Source organism: Camelus ferus, chromosome 19, assembly GCF_009834535.1.
Source record: "Camelus ferus isolate YT-003-E chromosome 19, BCGSAC_Cfer_1.0, whole genome shotgun sequence".
In the NCBI taxonomy this organism is placed as follows: Eukaryota; Metazoa; Chordata; class Mammalia; order Artiodactyla; family Camelidae; genus Camelus; species Camelus ferus.
The window spans coordinates 33,471,571-33,494,517 of NC_045714.1; the positions used below are offsets into that span (position 1 = coordinate 33,471,571).

Below are 22,947 nucleotides of genomic sequence, written 5' to 3' on the forward strand. Positions count from 1 at the left end.
TGTTCATTTGTGAATCCTACAAGATGATTAATAAATGTCAGCTGGATATATGGCTGCTGAGTTTTCAGGCTTATTCCTCAATAAGAATTCAGGTTAATTCGTTTAAGACATGTCTCAGATCTGCCCTTCTGTGCAAGGTAATCCTCTGGGTGGAGGTGGTGATGGATTTGGGTGAGCAGGACAGAACACCTCAAACTCATTATTACCAGCAAACTCAAAAAGAAATAAGCTTCAATCAGTGATGGGGACAGGGATGGACATTCGGGGGGAAGGCAAGTGAGATGTCATCCAAAGATGTGAAGCAGGAAATGAGAAATTTTATAGCAGAATATTTCAAAGGAATCATGTAGGTAATGAACTCTCTTTTGCCTCCCAAAGAAGGTGGGCTTTCCTGACTTGAAGACTCTTTCTCTGTTACAGATTGTGATGGGTTTAGAAATGTGAGTTGCTCTGCACATTAAAGATGAGGAGGATTTGAAGAGAATGGGGGAATCCTGACTAGAGGAGACAAGAAGTGGTGAGTCTGAGCCCCCACAAAAGGAAGTGGAGAGAAAAAGCCCCCGGGACCCCATGGGAAGGAGACCCTGAAGGAGGCAAGTATCTGCTGGAGGACTTGTAGGCAGTGTTTGATGGAGTGTCTGATGTAATCCACTCCTCCATTGTACTTCATTATCCTCAGTTAAAAATACTGTCGTCTAATGCTCTATCAGAGTGGATTCTTCAGGGGGAACCACGAAGAATAAACTCTGAATCTCAGTGAGGTGGCAGATGGATAGAAACCCTGTGCAAAGAGACTACGCTGAGGAAGAGAAGGAGCTGGTCCCTGTGTTACCTGTAAATACTTCAGGTTTCCAGCCTAGGAAACCAACACAAGCCACTGAAGCTCACACTGAGTAAGCTACAGGAACAGTAGTGAAAGTGGATAAGGGGAAAAGGCGGTTGTTCATTTTTGACATTCTAATGAAAACATTTAATTCTCTTTACAGAAAAATTTACTGATGTATATACACACAAAATCCTGTATCCAATTTTTAGGAGTATTTAGTCATGATTTCCAGGTGGAGAACCTCAGGCTTTCTGTGAAATCTGCAGTACAACTCTATTACATAAATCCAAGTGATGTGAGATCGTTAGAGGGAACATATAGAGAAATATGTAAGACACTGAAAAAAAAAAGGGAAATGTGAAAAGATGAGACTTTCCTAAGGAATACTGGCTTGACATTCCGGTGGCTTAAAAATAGAAATGTCTTGAATATGTGTAAGCACATTTGACTGTCCTTTATGATTGGATTACCGCATTCTGTTGATTCTTATTTTGTAGTTGGCTTTATTCCTTGGATAACTATGTAAGTTTAAAAAACTAAAGATCTAATATGTTCTTAGAAACAATAATTAGCACACACATGTAAACTAAAAAAATGTGCAGTATACTGTATATATGTATTTACATGCAATATAATGTGTATGTGCAGTCTGACTGTAATAACTCTACTTAATAAAACAGAAAAAGGAGAAAAAAATAGAAATATCAAGGAAGGAATGACAAGGAAATGAGAAGAGGGATCACCCTTTCAGGAGAGCATAACTACACACAATGCCCACGGCTGTCTCCCAGCAAGAACCCCGGGGCACGTCTGCAGGGTGCAGGGGTGGCCGGGGGACACTCTCGTTCCAACCCGAGGCGTTGTAGTAGTGAAACAGGGTCCAGTGCGTGATGTTCTTTATTGTCTCTTCATTTGAAAGCTAGGATGGAAGACAGAGACTCGGAGTTGGAAGGAGCCAAAGAAGGTCCAACAGATTTCACAGGATCAATAACTAAAGCCAGCACATGCCACAACCCTCCCACCTGGCTCCCGCCCTTCCCCTCAACAGTCTCTCCAGAAATGCCCTTCCCAGTCTTTCGATCCACAGAGGAGACAGGGGTCCCTGGTTGGAGTCCTCCGGTCTTCTTCCTTCTCTAAGTTATTATCTATCTATTCATTCATTCATCCATCCATCCATTCATCCATCCATCCATTCATCCATCCAATTATTCATTCTTCTGTTGAAATGAATTTTCTTCAGGGTCTGTTCTGGGTATATAAGGCAATGGTGACACAGGAGTGAATAGGAGGGACACAGGAGTGAATGGAACTTACCTTTGAAAGTTCACAGTCTGCTAAGTAACAGATGAACAGACAGCTACAGAAAAGAGCGATGGGAACTGTGGGAAATTTTCTCTGGGGACTATGGAAATCCACATCAGATAATGGGGCCACAACAGACTTCCTGGAGGCAGGGACATCTGAGCCAAAACTGCACGAGGGTCTGTCAACTGGTCAAACAGTGGGAGAAGTGTGGAGAGAGAGACCAGAGAGAATTTTGCCCTATGGAGGAAATGGGAGGCTCCAGAGAGTGGAGCCGTTTGCTAGGGTAGGAGGGAAGCCAGAGATGGAGGTGGAGGGTGGCCAGGGCCAGATCCAGTCACTTCCAAGCTTAGAACCTTCCAGTATCTTCCTGTTAACCTCAGGGAAAAGTTTGTGTGGCTCACAAATGAGGAGGGAGGCGTGGGGAAGAGGAGAACCAGCCTCCGGCCCCTCTCCCAGTTTCAGTGTTCACTTTTTCCCCTCAACTCAACTGTTCGGCTAACCCGAAGTTCCCTGTTTGCAGAAGCTGCTCCTTCTGCTTTTTCAGTGTCTGCTAAGATTGCCCACGGTGGGGTCTGCAGCCCTCCTTGTGCACTGCCACACTGCCCCGGGCTGGCCCCCACTGAGGCACATGCCATAGCATGATGAGATGAATGAGTCCGTCTCCCGGCCCAGAGTGTGATCACCCTTGCAACAGGACTGCGTCTTGCTCTCTGATGTACCCCTGGGGCCTGAGTGGGTGCACTGTAACTGTCTGGTGACAGTGATGAAACGTTAATGCAACCATGACTTATCATCTCAGTGGACACTTACTCCACTGGTAAACATTGACGACAGCTAAGAAACAATACGGGAAAGGCTGCAGATAAAATCTTAAGGGTACCCAATGAGATGTAGATGATGTGAAAAAAGACAACCTAAGGAAAAGAGAGTAAAGAACAGAAGCAAAACGTTAACCGTTGGGTCATACGGATCCGGTGATGATTTTTTTCCTTTTCCTTTTCTGACCTTTCCAAAATTTCTTTAATTCATGTACATTATACACAAGGAACGTATTATATTTTAAAAAGGAAATATGGTGGGCACTAGGAATTGGGGGGAAGTTTGTGGTCTTTACCTTGAGGTGGACGTCATCCATCAGGGCCAAGAGAAATGTGTAGAGGTTCCCAAGGAAGAGCGCAAAGATGCGTCCCAGCTGCCACTTCAGTCCAATGCGTGGGTGGTAATTCTCCAGAGCAGCAATGGTTTCAAACAGAGGGGGACAAAACATCCCAAGCAGGGACATCACAATTTCTACCTGAGAAATCAGGAAAGCTGCGGGGTTACATGTGCCGTAAGTATCACTTCCCCACCATCTCTGCACCCGCAGGGCCGGGCATCTCCATCTCCTTGTTGCCCCCTCCTCTGCCTCTGGAAATGCCCTAGGGTCACCGCAACTTGCTGTGTGACCCCGCCCAAGGCACCAACGTGCCCCCAGCAGTCAGCATATGTCCCACAGGTCATAATTGCTGTGCGACTGCTTGATGTCACGAGTGTTGCTATTTGCATTGATAAAAATAGCAAACTTTCTTTGAGAAGTAAATGAGGTAACACATGGAACAGTGCTCTGTGTTCTGCAAAAGTTGTGAGCTAGGTATGAGTCACCGTGGTAGCTCTCATCTCAGGAGCATGGAAGGCAGGAAACTCAGATCACAGAAAGGAACCAACAGTAGAGGGATGTGGTGCAGGGTGTGGCATTTGGAGCCAGCTCTCTGGGGTTGGGCCCCAGCCCCATCACTTGCTGGCTTTGTAATTTGGGAAAAGTCATATAACTTCTCTGAGCCTCTTGTCTCTTCACGTGTAAAATGGTGACGGCAGTCCTTGTCGTGAAGTCAGAAGAGATAAGTCATATGCCTACTAGCCCAGACCTGGCAAGCACTACATTTTGGCTGACTCAGATAACTGAACTGTCAGCCACAGCAGAACGTTCTCTCTGCACCTAAAACTGCTCACCCAGTGGAGAGTGAGTCCTTGAACTGCTGATTAAACTGCAGGTCAGCCAACTCTTCCGGGCTGGTTCTGACTCCCCCACTCTCTCTCTCTCACTGACTGTTGGGATGGCTTCCCATCACCTTCGTGCCCCTTTACCTATTCATGCAGTTCTTCCTTCCCACCTGGAGAGCCATCTCAGCCCCACACCCACCACTGCCCTTCTTTCAGTTTATCTAAGGCTCAGCCTAATTCTCGCATTTGCCACAAAATCCCCGTCTCTGCAGCTCACGTGGACTTTTCCACCTGCCACACTTCTGTAACCCAAAACATCTTATTGGATCACATTATTCCTGCCTATTCCTCGATGTGCCAAAGTTTATTCTTGTCAATCCTGCTTCCTAAGGTGACTGCAATCCAGTTAAAGGCAGAATCCATCTTGGGCATCTTTTGTATCCCTCTCATAGCTTAGTGACTTGATGTTTTACAGTTAATTGTAAACAGCATGTAGCTTTTTATAAAATTCAATTTGGTTATTGTGGACTTTGAACTGTAGCTTTAATCCATTCACATTCATTATAAGCACTGATACATTTAGATTTAAATCTATCTGATTTTGTGTTTTATATTTGTCCTGCCGGTTCCACATTTCTTTTTCTATCGTTTCTTGCCTTATGTGGGGAGACAGTTTCTTTCTCATTATTGGATTTATTTACCTCATGATTCTTTGGGTCAGTATTTTTTTCAGTATTTTTTTCTAGGTGGTTCTTCTGCTGGCCTCACCAGGATTCATTCATGTATCAGTGGTCAGCTGATGGGTGATGGCTTCATTCATATGTCTGGTGGTTGATTTGCTAACACCTAGTGTGAGGAGGTAATTGGGCCGTCTGTCTCTCATCACTCAGGAGGCTAGCCAGGAATTGTTCACGTGGTGGAGGTCTCAGCTTCCCAAGAGAGCAAATTCTAAAACACGAGCACGTTTCAAGTCTGCTTGTATCAGGGTTGCTACTATTTCATTGGCTAAGGCAAGGGATGGGGAAACAGACTCCACCTCTTTGTGGGAGGAGCTAGAAAATCACATTGGAAAAAAAAAATGTGGAATGCAAGAACGGGGAGAATTTGTAGCATTTTTGCCAACTACTATAGATGTCAAATTCCCCAAAGAGATTTATAGATTCAATATAATTCTAATAAAACTGTAATGTGTTTTATTGTGGGTCTTGATGAGAGAACTCACTCTACAGATACCAGGACATGCTGTAAATCCATAGTTTATCAATGTTTTATGAGTGCAGGAAAAGACAAACAGACCAATGGAATAGAAAAGGGAGCCCAGAATCACACCATGCACAACTAGACAACTGATTTATGACCCTGTGGAGCTCTGAGGAAAGGATCATCTTTTTAATAACTGGTGTTAAGACAACTGGCTATGTGTTTGACTGACATGCTAGTCAAATCCAGCTTTCCCCAGCTACAGAAGCCTAGTAACAGGTGACTCTTCAAGATGTTCATACTACTTGACTTGAAAGAAATGTCACTTTTTAAAATAAGTCCTATCGTCCAGAATTCAGTAATTCAGTTGACGGGCAGAAGTACCAGGGTCATTTCAGTATCGGCCAGCAGTGTTCCCTTCAGCAAACATGCCCTCCTTACCTCGTTCCTTTCGTACCAGCTGATGTTCTGCATTTTGGAGAACTCCTGGGATCGCTTCACCACAAAGTAAATGAGGTACCCACTTCCACACAAACAGCAGATGATGAGAAAGTTGGCCAGGACGCGGAGAAATCTCGTCAGATGGACATTTTCTTCTTTGTTACTCTCTTGTTCGTCCACTATTGATTCCTTGATGTGTGAAAATGAGATGTGAATAATGACCAGCCAGGAGCCAACAGGAACCATCGTTGTTGGGTTCCTGAGATGACTACTTTCTATATTTCCAGAAATAAAACAATTCTGACGGGATGGCAATAGAGCACTGCTGCCCAATGGAGAATTAGTTCTTTTCTCCCACTTTTTTTTTTTTTGGTTAAATTTATTCTTTGGAGTTTTTTGTAATTTAGGTAATTTTATTGTAAATAGAATTTTTTAAATTATTAGCTGCTAGTGTATAAAAATACAATAGACTTCTAAATATTAACCTTGTCTCCTGCATTAGTAAGTTTCTCATAGAAAGACCAATTAGTGTACGACAGAGCCAGGAAGGAAAACAAGGTCCTCTGGACACCAAAGTACCTGGAAGGAGACTTTTTCAATCAATTAATAGTCCATTAAAGTTCCGTTTCTACTAACACATCAGGCAGTTAATATACATTAGTGCTCACAGTTCTCAAGGGTTATGTATGTGTATTATCTTGGTTTTTAACAGACTCAGAGGAGAAGCCTTCTCCTTCCCAGATATTCAAAGTATTTCATAGATGTAATAGGGAGGAACAAACCTGACTCTATATGAGATCTGTTCCTTTAGCTCTAACCCTGTGCTCTGGTTCCGGTGCTTAGTTCTGCTGCTTCTGTACCTTTTATAAAAGAGCGTCGCCTAGAGCCTGAAACATACAGGATAGCCTATTCTCAAGGCTCCAAACTTTAAGGGTATAACACTCTCCCATTCATATAAAGATAAAAAGTTGTAGAATAGAAAATAGTATTTGTCTTCTTGGAGATTTGCAGGGACACCATGACCTGACCTACTGGAACAAAGAACAAAGTATTCTGACACCAAGAAATTTGCAACAACCAACCATACTCCCTTCCCTTTTTAGTATAAAAGAAGCCTGAATTCTGACTTGGAGAAGATGGTCCTCCAGGACATCAGTCCGCCATCTTCTCAGTCTGCCGGCTTTCCAAATAAAGTCGTTATTCCTTGTCCCAGCTCTCCCGATTTATTGGCCTGTCATGTGGCGAGCAGAATGAGTCTGGACTCGGTAACACAGGCATTGACCTTCTTTGTCTCTCTCTGGCAGTCCTGAAGGAAGGGTCAAAGCCCCTGTTGATCCCTGCCCTGCCCTTGGATGCTCTGCCAGAGGCTCCCCATGGCTGTGGGAAGGAGAAGAGGAGGAGGACCAAGGCAGCGCCCTGCTCCACCCATTGCCAAGCCCACAGACTCCGGGGCTCGTGAAACCCATGCAGTGACTTGCTGAGCCCAAGCCCTGTCCCTGGTGGGTGTACCCGCCTTCTGTAGCCTATGACTGGTATCGGTGGGCAGCGGCCCACTTCTCCCAGAAGGGCCAGGGGAGAGGAGTGGGAAGAAGACAAGACAACCAAGCACAACTGCGATGTAAATCTGACCCTTGCCAGGCCCTGGGGCGAGACTGATCAGCCGGAAGTACTGGACTGTCAAGAACTCTGAATGGTTTTACAGTCACGGTGGGTGTCATAGTAACCTTCATTAATCTGCTCACCTACAGGCTTGTTTTTGTTCTATATTCTTCAGGCCACCTCACATCTCTCTTATGAACAAAGTGATGAGATAATCAAGTGTGGAGTTTTACACTTAGTTGAGTCCTTCATTCTCACACCCCCAAGCCAGGGTTCTCAACTCTCTCTGGGTGTTCTAATCACTTGAGAGAGTTTTAAAAAAACCAATGCCAGGACCCCACCCTAGATCAATATGCCAAAATCTCTGCAGTGGGGCCCAGAAGATTTTTAAAGCTCCTCAGATCCTGCAAACATGTGTGAAGGTTGATAACGGCTGCCCCGAGTGAGTCCTTCCACTTCCCCCAGCATAAAGCAGTTCCACAAGGAAACAGGCTGGACCAGGTCCCAGCATCCATGATTCTCTGCCATATTAAGAAACAGATAGTGGGTACCAGCCATGAGCATTCTTCCTTGAAGGCTTGAGAGCTAGGCTCCCACTTTCGGTAAAGCTCTTACTACCATAACTGGGGATCTTACTTCCCACATCCCAGCAGGGAGAAGTCTCCCGATGACAAGAGGTACCCAAAGTTCCCCTGGGAGGTGGGAATGGCCCTGAGGTGGCTACCTTGAAGCTGGTGGTGATGGAGGCATACTTGCTGTCGGCCGTCTCTGAATTCCCGATCAGGTAGTCCCAGCTGGTGAACATCTTGAAGCTGAATGTGAAGTTGTCATTCTCCCCCTCGCTCGTGCTGCCCTGGGTGTTGCTGGCCATCCTGCAGGGTGCACGCCACTGTGGTTATGTCTGCCCTGTTTCTGTGTCAGCCCAAGGGAACTCTGGGCACAGATGGCAGACATCCAGTGAGGGGAAAGGGCCAAGATAAATGTGAACCAGACTACTGATGGGCAGGGCACCTTCTCCCCAAATTCAGAGACCCGTGTGAGCATACGTGGTGTCAGTTGGGTAACAAGGAGTCTGCAGGGTACAGGACACTTAACCATGTTTTCTATCCTGACATCTGATTTCCTGTGGCTTGACTCACCTGCCAATGTTTTAGAATTCTTGATTCTCACCAAGAACATTCCCTTCTAATTCATCTGTTTTCTTGGATAGAAATTACATTTTTTTTTTCTGATACAAAATTCAATAAGCCCTGAGACAGTTGACACTGCAACCAGGTAACACATACATCATTTTCTTAAGCAAGCCAGGAGGAAAGTCCATCAAGGTGGACCTGCCTTGATACCCACCTATTTCATACTACCTGTCCTCACCTTCTCTTGAGCCTCCTGGAGATCAGCCTTGTGGGAACCACAGAATTCTGGGCCGGGGCTCCATGAGACATAATGGGGGCTTGTGCCTCTCTGACTCTATCTGATGTGTCTGCTTTGGGGATTGCTGCTCCAGGGGCTTGGCTGCCTTTGTTAGCACTTTGGTTCAACAGGAAAACAGCCCATCTCCTTATATTTATCTGGGACAGTAGCAGCCACATGTCACCCAGGGTCACTGCACCAGGCAGGCTTTTGTGAATAGCAGATGACTGGCAGCAGATGGTGCCCTCACCCTGCACAGCCTGTGGTCCCTGACTATGGTCTCCTGACTTTCAAGGCAATTCATGGGCTGGGCCAATTTTTTTCTTCAGAGAATATGAATTAAGAGGCACAGACATATCAAAATGCCATTTCTGACCACAGAGACAGGTAGAGTTGGGGCCAGAGAGGACACCATGGTTCATTCTCAGCCACATACACATGTTTAGGCTCATTGTTTATATCTTTGTTAAGTGCCAGCTCGGTTCTCGCCTGCCAGCTAGACTTAAAGAGAAGCAGAGAATTTTTCTGAGGAAGGTGGGCTTTGGGGAAAGCAGAAACAGGCATCACAAACTACTCTAGCCTTTCCTTTCTGGGTACAATGTTCTCCCTCAAGCCACACTGGCCTTTTGACAGTTTTTGGAACTAAGTAGGATATTTGCTGCCTCAGGGCCTTTGCACATGCTCTTGGTATGTTTAAAATGCTGTGCCCAGCCTCATCTAAAGGAATTTCTATCTCATCTCCCAGAATGTACCACATTACCCTGTTTATGCCTTTTATACCATATATGACAATATGTATTTGCTTTATTTATTTGTTTCCTTGTTTTCTCTCTAAATCCCCGACAAGAAGATAAGTAGGTACAGAGTGGCCACAGGAGTGGACTATTTGTGTGAGGAAAATAAAAAGCCTGTAAATGAGATGGTCATACTTACGATCTAATGACGATCATCAGGCTATAGCCAAACACGCTAACCCCCACCATGAAGTAAGCCATGGGCAGCCTGTACCTCAGCCACCCGATGGTCCTCTGGTTGTTGTAGTAGCCGTAGAAGAGAGCAGAGTACTTGATGTAGCCCTGTGGGACAGCACAAGCCCATGCTCTGGGTTTGTAAGCTCAGTGCTACAGTCATCAGACATTGCTCTTCTGCCTGGGACTTCTTTCTCAGGGGTGTGATGGGATCCCGAGGGGAAGAAGGCTGGGTTCTGAACATTCCTGTTCTTCCCGTCACTCCCCACTAGTTGCTCCAGAGTCTATCCATGTCCTCATATCTCCCCTCTTTCCTTTCTTCTATCCATGTCTCCATTACACAGAGTGCACAGAGACGCAGAATGAAGAGGAGAGTGTTGTTAACATTTGGGATAAAATTAGAAATTAGCCAAAAAACTAAAAATTGAGTTACCATATGATCCAGCAATCCCACTCCTGGGCATATATCTGGAGGGAACTCTAACTCGAAAAGGTATATGCACCCCAATGTTCATAGCAGCACTATTTACAGTAGCCAAGACATGGAAGCAATCTAAATGTCCATCGACAGATGATTGGATAAAGAAGTTGTGGTATGTTTATACAATGGAGTACTACTCAGCCATAAAAAGGAATATAATAATGCCATTTGCAGTAACATGCATGGACCTGGAGACTGTCATTTTAAGTGAAGTAAGCCAGAAAGAGAAAGAAAAATACCATATGATATCACTCATGTGGAATCTAAAAAAAGAAAAAAGAAAAGAAGACACTAATGAACTTACCTACAAAACAGAAACAGACTAGAAGACGTATAAACAATCTTATGGTTACCAGGGGAAGGGATAAGTCTGAGAGTTCAAGATTTTTAGAGACTAACTACTATATATAAAAATAGGTAAAAACACAAATTTCTTCTGTATAGCACAGGGAACTATATTCAATATCTTGTAATAACTTTTAATGAAAAAGAATATGTAACATCATGTACTGGTCATCTAGAAAGTAATGATTCACTGAGTTATGCAAATATGCCAAATATTGACACATTTCTTATACAATATAAAAAATCCCATTTGTTAATATCTCCATTGATTTCATCAGGGAAGTATTTATTGAGAAACAGCCACTGATGTGATGGATATAAGTTTTTGAAATTTTAAATTTTCACAGATTATTGCTGAATAAACTGTTGCTTTTGGGTAGATAGCATGTTTCAACAGGGGTCTTTGGATGAAGTAAAGAATAAAAGAAATTCTTAGTAGCAGTATATAATTCTTAGTGATATAATAGTTACTTGGAACATCTCTGTTCCAAACAACTTGGGAAAATATTCCACCTCACTTTCACATGTTTCTGAGGGGTCTTGAGTCTGACTATCAGAGTGAAGGATGGTGGCAGCAACTGGACTTCCTCCAAACTTGATAATATTGGGGCATAAAGTGTGAGGTGTTAGATAGACATGGGACTGGAGAGGGAGGAGCAATCAGGTCATGAATAATTATAAACCCAGTTCACAACACTCGGTTTTATTTTATCTGGGAATGGAAATAAATGAATATTGGAGATGGGGAGTGACAGGGTCAGGTTTGCATTTTAGAAAGGTTACCTGGCAGCAGAGGGAATGGAGATTTTGGGGGCTAAGCCAATGCAGGGAGCAGAGGTAGACAAGTCTGACAGTGGTCCTGGTACAATGGGGGCGTTATTCAAAGAAGAGGTGAGAGGGACGGAGAAAAAGGGGACTGATTCAAGAGATGTTTAGTAGATAGGCTCAGATTTAGTGATTGACTGGATGTGCATGGTGGTGGTGAGGAAGAGAAAATGTAGGATGACTTGAATGGTTGGATGAATGGTGATTCCAATAAAGGAGATGGGAAAAAGTGATGTGGGTTTGGTTGGATAGATGTTGAATTTGAGGAGCACATAGGATATGCAGTTGAAGATGCCACGTGAAGCTTGGGGAAAGGCTGGACTGGCAATAGCCCTGGGGTCTTACTGTGGTTATGGCCAGGAAAAAACCATCCTGAGCATCCTGTAAGATTACCTTACATGGACCTGGCAGAATGAGGGGAACAATGGCCTCACAGGGAACTCACATCCATCAGAGTACGTGGCTGAAGAAAGGACCCATGAAGGGAGCTAGGAGGACATGGCTGGCTAGCTCATTCTGCATAGTGCTGGGATCCCATTTGATTAAAGCACTGGCTTTCCAATAATTAAATGCAACATTTCACTTTTATCCATGATCACAAAATGGAAGTGCAGTGGCATGTTGGCAATGGTACCTCAAAGTCCCAAAGGACTGAAAAATCCATGGCTTTTTCTTCCTCAGCCCGAGGCACTGTCTTTCTGGGTATACTTCCATAGGGCATGCCCATCAGTACCTTGTGTGGGGACAGAACAACATGATTATATGTGGAGAAGATGCAAACATGCGGAGACAAGCACATAGTGGGTTAAATCCCTTCTCAGAGCAGGACACATATATCTTTTTTCTTTAAAAAACATTAATCCTTTTCCTGATTTTAAAAGTATGACACACTCATTGTAGAAAATGTGAAAAAGTATAGAAGAGTATTAAAAAATTACTTATTGTGGGGAGGGTATAGCTCAGTGGTAGAGTGCATGCTTTGCATGCACAAGGTCCTGGGTTCAATCTCCAGTACCTCCACTAGAAAAATACATAAATAAATAAACCTAATTACCTACCCCTCCAAAAAAAAAACCCAAAAAGTTTTTAAAAATTACTTATTAACTTCAAATCTTAATGATAATGACTCTTAGATATTCATATATTCTCTTTTAGTTGTTGTGAGTTTTATATATGTTTTAATTTGGTTATTTAGCTTACTGTTATTTTATGACCAATTCCCTGTGGCATATGGTATTTTTCAAAATAAAATGACTTCAAAATATCTAATCACATGTATGTATCATAAACTTACTTAAAAAATTCCCTATTGATAAGTTAAAAGTTTGGGATTAACAGGTACACACTACTATATATAAAATAGATAAATAACAAGGACCTACTGTATAGCAAAGGGAACTATATTCAATTTCTTATAATAAGCTATAATGGAAAAGAATCTGAAAATATATGTTTATATATGTATGTATATATATAACAATTGCTTTGCTGCACACCTGAAACTAACATTGTAAATCAACTACACTTTAATAAAAAATAAAATTTAAAAAATTCCCTATTTTTGGCCATTAGAATATTTCTAATTCTTCATGTATACACCTTTTTGTTATTAATATCCTTATATATATGACTTTATTCACATCCTTAATTATTAAAAAAAATTAAACTGGATAGCTGCATGTAAATCAATGAGGTTAGAACATACTCTCACACAGTAGACAAAAATAAACTCAAAATGGCTTAAAGATTTCAATATAAGACACGACACAACAAAACTCCTAGAAGAGAACATAGGCAAAACATTCTCTGATGTAAATTGTACAAATGTTTTCTTAGGTCAGTCTCCCAAGGCCTATAGAAATACAAGCAAAAATAAACAAATGGGATCTAATTAAACCTATTAGCTTTTGCACAGCAAAGGAAACCATAAACAAAATGAAAAGACAACCTACGGACTGGGAGAAAATACTTGCAAATGATGTGACAGACAAGGGCTTAACTCTTCAAGTATACAAACAGTTCATATAACTCAATAACAACAACAACAACAACAAAAAAAAACAATAAAAAAATAGGCAGAAGACCTAAATAGACATTTCTCAAAAGAAGACATACAGATGGCCAAGAGATACATGAAAAGATGTTCAATATCATTAATTATTAGAGAAATGCAAATTAAAACTACAATAGGTACCACCTCACACTGGTTAGGATGGCCATCATTAAAAAGTCTACAAATAACAAATGCTGGAGAGGGTGTGGAGAAAAGGGAACTGCCCTACACTGTTAGTGGGAATGTAAATTGGTGAAGCCACTATGGAAAACAGTATGGAGGTTCCTTAAAAAACAAAATTAGAGTCCTACCATATGATCCAGCAATCCCACTCCTGGGCATATATCTGGAGAAAACTATAATTCGAAAAGATACATGCACCTCAGTGTTCATAGCAGCACCATTTACAACAGCCAAGACATGGAAGCAATCTAAGTGTCCATCAACAGATGAATTGATACAGAAGATACTGGTATATATACACAATGGAATACTACTCATTTATAAAAAGAATGAAATAATGTCATTTGCAGCAACATGGATGGACCTAGAGATTACCATACTAAGTGAAATAAGTCAGGAAGAGAAAGACAAATACCATATGGTATCATTTATATGTGGAATCTAAAACATGACACAAATGAATTTATTTACAAAACAGAAACAGATTCACAGACATTGAAAACAAACTTATGATTACCAAAGGGCAAAAGTGGTGGTGGAGGGGTAAATTAGGAGTTTGGGATTAGCAGATACAAACTACTGTATATAAAATAGATAAACAACAAGGTCCTACTGCATAGCACAGGGAGCTATATTCAAGAGCTTGTAATAAACCATAATGGAGAAGAATATGAAAAAGAATGTGTGTGTGTGTATGTGTGTGTGTATATGTATATATATGTGTGTGTGTGTATATATATACACACATACGTATAGCTGAATCTCTATGCTGTACACCAGAAACTAACACAACATTGTAAATCAACTTTATGTCAATATATAAGTAGATAAAATCAGAATTGTATTAAATTTACATATTGATTTAGAAAGGATTGATTTTTTTTAAATGATATTGTTTTCCCTTCAAAGAATGTATCCTCCTGTTTATTTGGTCATATTTTTTTCCTGCAATACTTTATAGTGTTCCTCATAGAAATCTTCTAATTTGTTAAATTTATTACTAGTTATTTTATAGATTTATTACTATTGTGAGGGCAAAATTTTAAAATTTAATTTCAAACTGGATATTGAATGTGTAGAAAATGCTGTTAATGTTTAAAAAAACTCCAGCCATCTCAATATACTCTTCTTCTCAATATACTCTTTCTTCTTCAAGAAACTTTTGGTAGACTCCTTAGCGTTTTTTGGGTATACAATAATATCACCTCAAAACTAAAAGAATTTTGTATTTTTTGTATAAAATGTGTAAATTTATTTTTTTTGACTTATTGTGTTAGGTAGAAATTTCAGAATAATGTTGAGGAGTACTAGGATGGGGCACTCCATATTTCTCTTGATTTTTACTAACACAGGCTTTAGTATTTCATCATTTAATGTAACATTATTTCTGTTTTTAAATTTATAGCTTAATCATTTTTAGGTAATTCCCTCCTATTCTTTTTTGTTTGATTTAAAATTTATATTCATATTGGGGAATAGATTGTATATAAAATAGTATATATAAAACATGTGTACATTTGATCATAATGAAAAGAAAATTAACTACTGTGTATTCACTACCTAGCTTAAGAAACAGCATCACCTGGCCTTCATACCACCTTGGATAAGCCTCTCCCAATTTACAGAAACTGAGATAATAAATTTTTTTCAGCAAAATTTTGTGGTATTTTTGTTACATAGTAATAGATAACTAATACAAACCCAGAGAAATTACCAAGAAAGAAATTAATGAAATAGAAAATTAAGATACATGATTAAGATACATGATAAAGATACATGAATGTGAATGTTTATAGTACCTTTAGTTATCATAGCCCCACTTGGGTTGTTGGAAACAACCCAAATGTCCATAGACTGGTGAATAGATAACAAACGATGGTACATCCATACAATGGAATATTACTCAGTGATAAAAAGGACAAATCATTGATACATGCAACAACATGGATGAATCTCAAAGACCTCGTGCTAAATGAAAGAGGCCAGACACAAAATGCTACATACTGTGTGGTTCTATTTACATGATATTCTGATAAAGGCAAAAATTTAGGGACAAAGTCTGATCACTGCTGGTCAAGGGCTAGAGGTAAGGAGAGATTTCTTCTTGCCAGCACCAGGGCCAAGTGGCTCAGGCAGGACTATAGGAATTACTGTGCCCTAGTGCTGGTGGACCACAGGCACCCTTGGAAAATGCTCCAGGCCAACACTGTGGAAATCTGGGATCTCATTCACCACAAATTTCCTGTGTAAATTTGCAAAAGTCACTTAGCCTTTTTTTTGCCTGTCAATTACTCATCTGTAGGTAAGGACCTACCTACATGCATAAGATTATATCTGGGAGGATAGTGAGGAGTGCTATTCAAATGCAAGAGGTTTTTTGGCAGGGTGGTAATACATTATTACATAATGCATTCTATCCCTCTCTTTTTTTTTTTTTAGAGTAAAATTTAAAAAAAAGGCCTCACTGAGATAAGAATTCTCCACTAATCTAAAAGTGAAATTAAAGGTAGAAAAATGTAGGGTCCACTGGTTAATTCAGAAACACAAATATTTTGGTTCTATTATTTGTACTGCACTAACAAGACAATTGATGTGAGGATAGAACTTAAAATGAATGATGGATTCTTTGTAAAACAGAGTATTTGATAAATATAAAAGAAAATGGTGGTCATGATAAATAAGCCTCAACACTATCCAAAGATATAGGCAGTTCTTTTCTTACCTCTGGGATTATGACTAGACCAAATATTAAGCCAAAAAGGACGAGGTTAACCCCATACATCCATCGGAGAAAGATGAAATATGATGCCACTGAAGAACCAAAGTGACCTGAAGAGAGAGAGATGGGGGTTGTAAAGGTGGCAGAGGGGGATGTTAACACTGCCAAGCACTTTGTGTGTGTGATGGATTCGATTTTCACATCTGTCTGTGGAATGCACACCCTGACCTCCGTTTTCTTTTCAGGTGAATAACCTTAACCTATCTACCCAAGTTCCTACAATCAGAAAGTGGAGAAGCATAATTTAAATTTTGGTCTGACTAGTCCAAAGCCCGTTTTTTCTTCTGATACAACAGAACCTATGACATAATCTAATCAGTTGGTCAAGAACACAGTCCAAACCCTTGGAAAACCCTTCAGCAAACCAACTAAACACAGCGACATCAAAATACTCACTTTCAATGTCCTTGATCTTCATTTCCCAGGGAATACACTGAGTCTTGAAATTATCAAAGTCTCTTTTAAACTTGGCCCATTTCTGAAATTAAACAGGCAACACCCTCAGTTCATTGACATGCTGCCTTGGGGCCTGGAGGGGGGAGGATGGAGGCGCACGTAGATGTTGATGTGTCAACATGAGGTCGACGTGTGAGCTGCTGAGCCCAGGCTGCCAGAAGTGGATGCTCACATCTCCACTTTCCAAAGTCAGATGTGAATAAGAGAAAACCCAGGGCAACACAATACCCTGCATTTGTCTACAGTGCCGATAAAATTTCAGGTTTGGACAGTTTATACATGAACTTAGGAATTCTGCATACAATTTCTGATTTGGGGGGATCAAATTGGCTTAACAACCTCTGATAGTAACTTCCTTCATCTTAAAGCAAAAATTCAAGGGAAAAAAGAAATCTTACAACTCCTACATCCACATTTGGCAGAGAGCCAAGTGCCTTAATCTGACAGGAATTATTGCTAAACTCCAAGGTTGATGGAAGTGATAAAGAGATGTCAGCCTATGGTTTCCCATTCTTTCCTGGTGAAACTACAATCTGCTTTTTTTTCTAAAAGAAGTTAGGAAGGCATTATGCCCATTTCTGTGGTCTGCTCCAGCTCTGACACTCAGTTTGTACTAATTAGAAACCTGAGTAGCTTGCCTGCCTGCTAGCTGGGTGAAAATCTGTCAACTCTTCAAGGGGCTGCTTTCCAACAGCCCCACCCTCTGGGAATAAATCCATTTGGAATTGAAAAAAAAAAAAAAACAACTCATAGAAAACAGCAGGCAAAGAGGAAGTAGGGAAAAATCCTAAGATCAGTTTCTATTATTGCAAAGGTCTCAAAAGAATTTGTTCATAAAGGAAATGATATTTGCCTTCGTAAATTCACTAAAGAATAAAAGGAAAAATTTATCCAAAGGAAACAGGTGGGCTTCCAGACCTGAAGGCTTTGACTATATCATGATCAGATAATTACTATATAAGGAAGGTAGAGCCACCTGGCAGAAGAGAGATATACTCACAGATGCCAAGGAGCAGAGGGGCCCATAAGCAAAAGGCTGGTTGATAATAATGGCAGGATATCCCTAAGGCAGGAACGGACGTAGGGAATGGCAGATGGCGGACACTGGGCACTCCAGTCCCATTGCTTCCTCTCCCTTTCCAAGTTCCATTTCTGTGCTTAAAACCCAGCTTTGGCTTATTTGGCCTCTTCTATAGGTCTGTCTGTAAGGAAAGCATTTGCCCATCACCTGGGCTGTGAGTATTTTGGGTTTTATGACAGTGATTTTTTCATTGCAAATTAAAAAATTGGAATTGGGATTATGGTTTAGCTTCCCGTATAACTAACTCTACTATCAAAAATAAAAGGCACTGTTGACATGGACTTAAAAATTTTCAATTCTTGCATCAGTTATTTCTCCTTATAAATTAAGAATCTGGTATCTGGTTTTATCAGTCTCATAAGCTTTAATAATGTGAGTTCTCCCCTGAGAGACAGATCACCTATCAGGGTGCTGATAAAATCAGTAAAAAATATATCCTTGCAAGGCTGAGGACCAATGGAGTAACGAAAGTTGCTAAGTGAGGTCCCTGGAGACGTCGTCTGCCAGTTGGTCACTTGGCAACCTACTTGACAGCCCCTCAAGGCTGTGGGCATCTCAGCCTGGAAAGTGATGCCTGGAGGCAGGCAGGGCAGAAGCAGAGAGAGGCCTGGAGGAAGCTCTGCATTGAAACGCTCATCTTTCATTGGTTCAGGGAATCAGAAAACTGAGCTGGGGTGTGGGTAGGGGAAGACCCTGACTCCTTTCCTCAAGCTGCTGAGGTGGTAGCTGCTGCCCTGGGACTGGGTTCTGAGCTGTCTTGCTCTTCAGCTGTATGTAGGAAAGAAGAGTTCAAACAGTGGTCGAAGGAGACACGGGCACATCCTGTCTGTGGATGAAATCTGGATCTGAATAACTAAAAACAACTAGGGAAATCTGAGAAATAGTATGGCAGAACAAGGAAAAAGGGACAACATTCTTTGAGATTTTTGGAAAGCATTTCCTGTAGGAAACATAACTAAATTCTTAGTAGGATACAAGAAATATGGCTTCTAGAGTAAAGGATAGCAACCAGAGATTTTAAAAAGAACACAGGTAAAGTATGGAAGGACTGATTACAAGATTGCTAAAAGTTCAGTAATAGAATGAAAATTAACATGACACTTTGAGACAGAAGAAAATTGATTCAATGATATTGAGAATAAACTTGAGAAATTTCTGAGAATGCAAAGAGAGAGAAAGCAAAGAATTAAAAACAATGAGGGAAAGTAAACACAAAGAACGGAGGCTTGGCAGCCATCCTTTTCCTAACAAAGAAGCTAGATACATTTGAATTGAAACATGATTGAACAGAATCATTTATCAGATATATTTGAAGCACACATTCTTCAATTGGAAAAAAAAAGATCTGAGTGTGCAGTTCAGTGGTAAATGGTTTTAAGATAAAATTAACAAAATGACTCATAGATAGTTGTCAGGCAACTGTAACAGAAAAGGGAGAAAAAGTAATATTAGGAATAATAAGGATTCAAACTTAACATATATAGAATGTAACTTACACAAACTGTGGAACTACCATATACAACTTTCTGTTAATACATATGAAAATCTTGATGAAATGATCAAGTTTGGGGAAGAATATAAAATATTAAGATGGCTCCCCAAAAAAGTTAAAACTTGAATAAGCCAATATTCAAAACAGGAAAAATATTTTAAAAATTACCAAGATATTCTATAAAAATGCTTCCTGATCTATACAGTTTTAAGGGTGTCATCATTTGGATTTCCAAAAAAAGAATGATCATGCTCTAGAAACTGATTTACAGCATAAAAAGGAGATAATGCTATTTATTTAATGTTATAAAGCAAGTGTAGCCCTAGTATTAAAATTTGCCAAGACAGCATGTGTACATGCATGTGCACACATAAATTCAGATCAATCTTATGAAAATTTATGTAAAAATCATAAAATACTGAAAAATCAGACATGCCTGTGGAGTTAAAAATAATGGATTATGACTAAGGTTATTCCAGAAATAAAAGTAAGTTTACTAAGAGAAGGGAAAAGTATTTGATCAAATCTAACATCTATTTCCAATGAAATGGAAGTGAGAAAGGAGATCTGTTTCAAGGCAGAAACTCCCATCTACTTAAAGTGAAACACTAGAGTCATTTTCATTAAAGTGATGGAAAAGCAGAGACCTGTGATCACCATCATCATTTGAAACTGTCCTAGGATTGTTAACTCACACTTTAGGATAGGAATGATTTAGAAGAACCCAAGAAGAAGCATCTTTATATCCACAATCAGATGAAAATTATTAGCACTAATAAGGGAGTACAAGGGAGGAACCAGATTTAAAAATTAATACACGGGGGTGGGGGTGGGTATAGCTCAGTGGCAGAGCACATGCTTAGCATGCAGGAGGTTCTGGGTTCAATCCCGGGTATCTCCATTAAAAAAAAAAATTAATACACAAATATATAGCTTTCCTACATGCCAGCAATATCTAGTTATTAAATAAACAGAAAATGATCCCATTTACAAAAGCAACTAAACATAAACTTTGTAGAAATAAACATAAGACATGGAAAAGGTCTCTATAAAGAAAAATGACAAATTTTGCTGAAGGATGTAAAAATAAGTCTTGAGAAATGTATGGTATTCTTAGATGTAAAGACTAAATATTGTATAGCTAAGTTTTCCCAAATTAAATCAAGGATTTAAAAAAATTTCCAATAAAAATCTCAATGGGATATAACTGGAAATTGCCAAAGTGATTTTACAAATGCATATGGGGGGAAAAAAGAATGCAAACAAAATAAAACAAATGCATATGAAAACGTAGGCAAGACTGGCCAATATATTTTTGAAAAACAAAGGTAAAAAGAGGAAGCTAGCCCTATGAGGCACAGAATTAACAGCTGAAATGATGAGTTCAATAAAAGCTCTAAAACAGGCGCTATGCAAGGATTAAGTGAATGAAAATGATAGTTTTTCAAATCAGTAGGTAAAGGAAGGCTAATTCAGTAAGTTCCACAATAAATGTCCAATCAGAGAACATTACCCGAGCCTCCATCAGAAGACCAGGTTATGACATAACTCAACACAGCAGAGCTGTCCCTATGCCCTGTCAACACCACAGTTTATCGTCTGTATGATTCAGACGACACCATAGCCCTTCTTGGTCTCCACCGAGTCAATGAGTCTTGATTTGGGGGACTGGAAAATAAGATCCCAGTGGATTCAGCATCACTGATTTTGTGAGTTTAGTTCTTCCCTGGAGAGGAAACAAGTCTCAAGTATATTGACGCCCCCTACAGATGTGTATAGAGACATGGACAGGATACAGTTGGTTTCTACTCCTGGACAAATCAGAATGGCTGACTGGACCTCACGCTCAGGATTCTGGGGAAGCCGAACACAAACAGTGAATCAGGGTAGGGGCCTGGGATGTCACCCAAGTTCAGGAGCTGAGCAAGTCCTCCCACAGGTTTGCGGGCTCTGCACCACACACCTTAGCCATCAGCATCCTACAGGCGTAGAGTCGCTTGCCTTTCCCCTTTCCCAAGGCTCCTTCATACTTCTCCACAAATTCTTGGGCCTCCCTGGTTAGGGGGGGAAAAAGGCAGGAATTCAATTAACACCCAAGCAAAAGATATCTGAACTCTGAGGATGTGTATGTGGCTGAAAGCCCTAAGGGTTTTACATCCCTAGTTAGAGTGTAAGTTCCACGAAGGTGGGGCATTTTGTCTGTTTTGTCCACTGAAGTTTCCCAAAAGCCAAGAATAGTGATTGGTACACGGTAGGCACCGTAGGCAGAATTTTGGTTCCCATGACCTTTGCCCCCTGGCGGTACACCTATGAAAGGGAAAAGGGACTTTGCAGATGTAATTAATATTACTGACTTTAGGGAGATTATCTGGATATCTGGAAGGGCCCATGCAATCATGTGAGTCCTTAGAAACTAAGACGAGGAAGGCAGGAGGGACAGAGAGAGATGTGGCAGATGGGGAAATCAGCGAAATTAGAAGAAAGAGTATTCTCCACCCTCTGTTGCTGGGGCCCCTCTGGAGGACACCACATGGAAGGCAAGAGAGAAAAAATGAATTCTGTCCAAGGCCAGGGAACCTGGAAGAGGACCTCAAGTCCCACATGGGAGGGAACCACAGCCTTCCCATATCTTGATTTTAGCCTGGGGAGACCCTGAGCGGAGAATCCAGCTGCGCCATGCTGGACTTCTGACTGGCACAATTGTGAGCTAATAAGTGAATATTGTCTTAAACTGTTAAGCTTGTGGTAATTTGTTAGAACAGCAGTAAAAAACAAATACAGCATTCAGGAGATATTCGTTGAGTACATGAACGTTGGATGAGTAAGGGAACATCCAAGTAAGATTGCAGGAGAGATATGTGGATGGGTTTGTCTATTAAATATTCTTGTCAATAAAGTGGCCCAAATAGCAGTTGGGGAGACACAGTTGGGGTGGCCAGCGATTACTGCTGGGAGAGAAGGGGTGTATTGTGTGGCTTTAGTGCCAGAGAGACCCAGGCAGGATTCTGTGCCTTTTGGAGTGGCAGAGTTTTCATCTAAAAATGGGGATAATGTTATGAGACTTAATTATGTAAATGTGTGTGAGGTGAGCTCAGTGATTTCTCTTAGCAGGCAGTCACCCGTCCCCTTCTGGGAAAACAGCAGCTCCAGGACTGAGCAGCTGATAAGGTTCTGTACTAGCCCAGGGGGCTGATGTGAGGAGCCCTCTGCTCCCCAACTTGCCTGGACGAGGGAACACTCTGAAGTTGACCTAGAGCATCTCTCAGAGAGACTATATACCTCCAAAACCTCCCCCTCACCGTGAAGGAGATCAGATTCAAAATCACACTTAATTTTGAGAAGCAGAGGTAAAAATAGACACAGGGCAGCTTGCATCTGGTGGCATCCTTACAGAGCTTTGCTGTCCCATGCAGAATGCTGGGAGAGTGTATTGGCCAGCCTGAGTTCCAGAAGACATCTGGATAAAGGCAGAAAACACAGGTGGCCAAAAGGAGGTGGCTGGAGGTGGCTGGAGGTGGCTGGA

General features: G+C 41.0%; 1 protein-coding gene across 2 annotated transcripts in view; it reads right to left on the reverse strand.

Moving 5' to 3' along the window:
- Positions 1–22,947, reverse strand: part of TMC2 (transmembrane channel like 2) — a 57,095-nt gene that overhangs the window by 18,315 nt on the left and 15,833 nt on the right. For both annotated transcript variants that reach the window (XM_006187143.3, XM_032461976.1), the window contains exons 5-13: positions 21,388–21,478; positions 16,792–16,873; positions 16,339–16,445; positions 12,015–12,113; positions 9,695–9,837; positions 8,076–8,223; positions 5,753–5,941; positions 3,246–3,425; positions 1,596–1,745 (exon numbers count right to left, since the gene is read on the reverse strand). In XM_006187143.3, the coding sequence (XP_006187205.2) occupies positions 1,596–1,745; positions 3,246–3,425; positions 5,753–5,941; positions 8,076–8,223; positions 9,695–9,837; positions 12,015–12,113; positions 16,339–16,445; positions 16,792–16,873; positions 21,388–21,478 (1,189 nt within the window). The remainder of the gene's footprint in view (positions 1–1,595; positions 1,746–3,245; positions 3,426–5,752; positions 5,942–8,075; positions 8,224–9,694; positions 9,838–12,014; positions 12,114–16,338; positions 16,446–16,791; positions 16,874–21,387; positions 21,479–22,947) is intronic.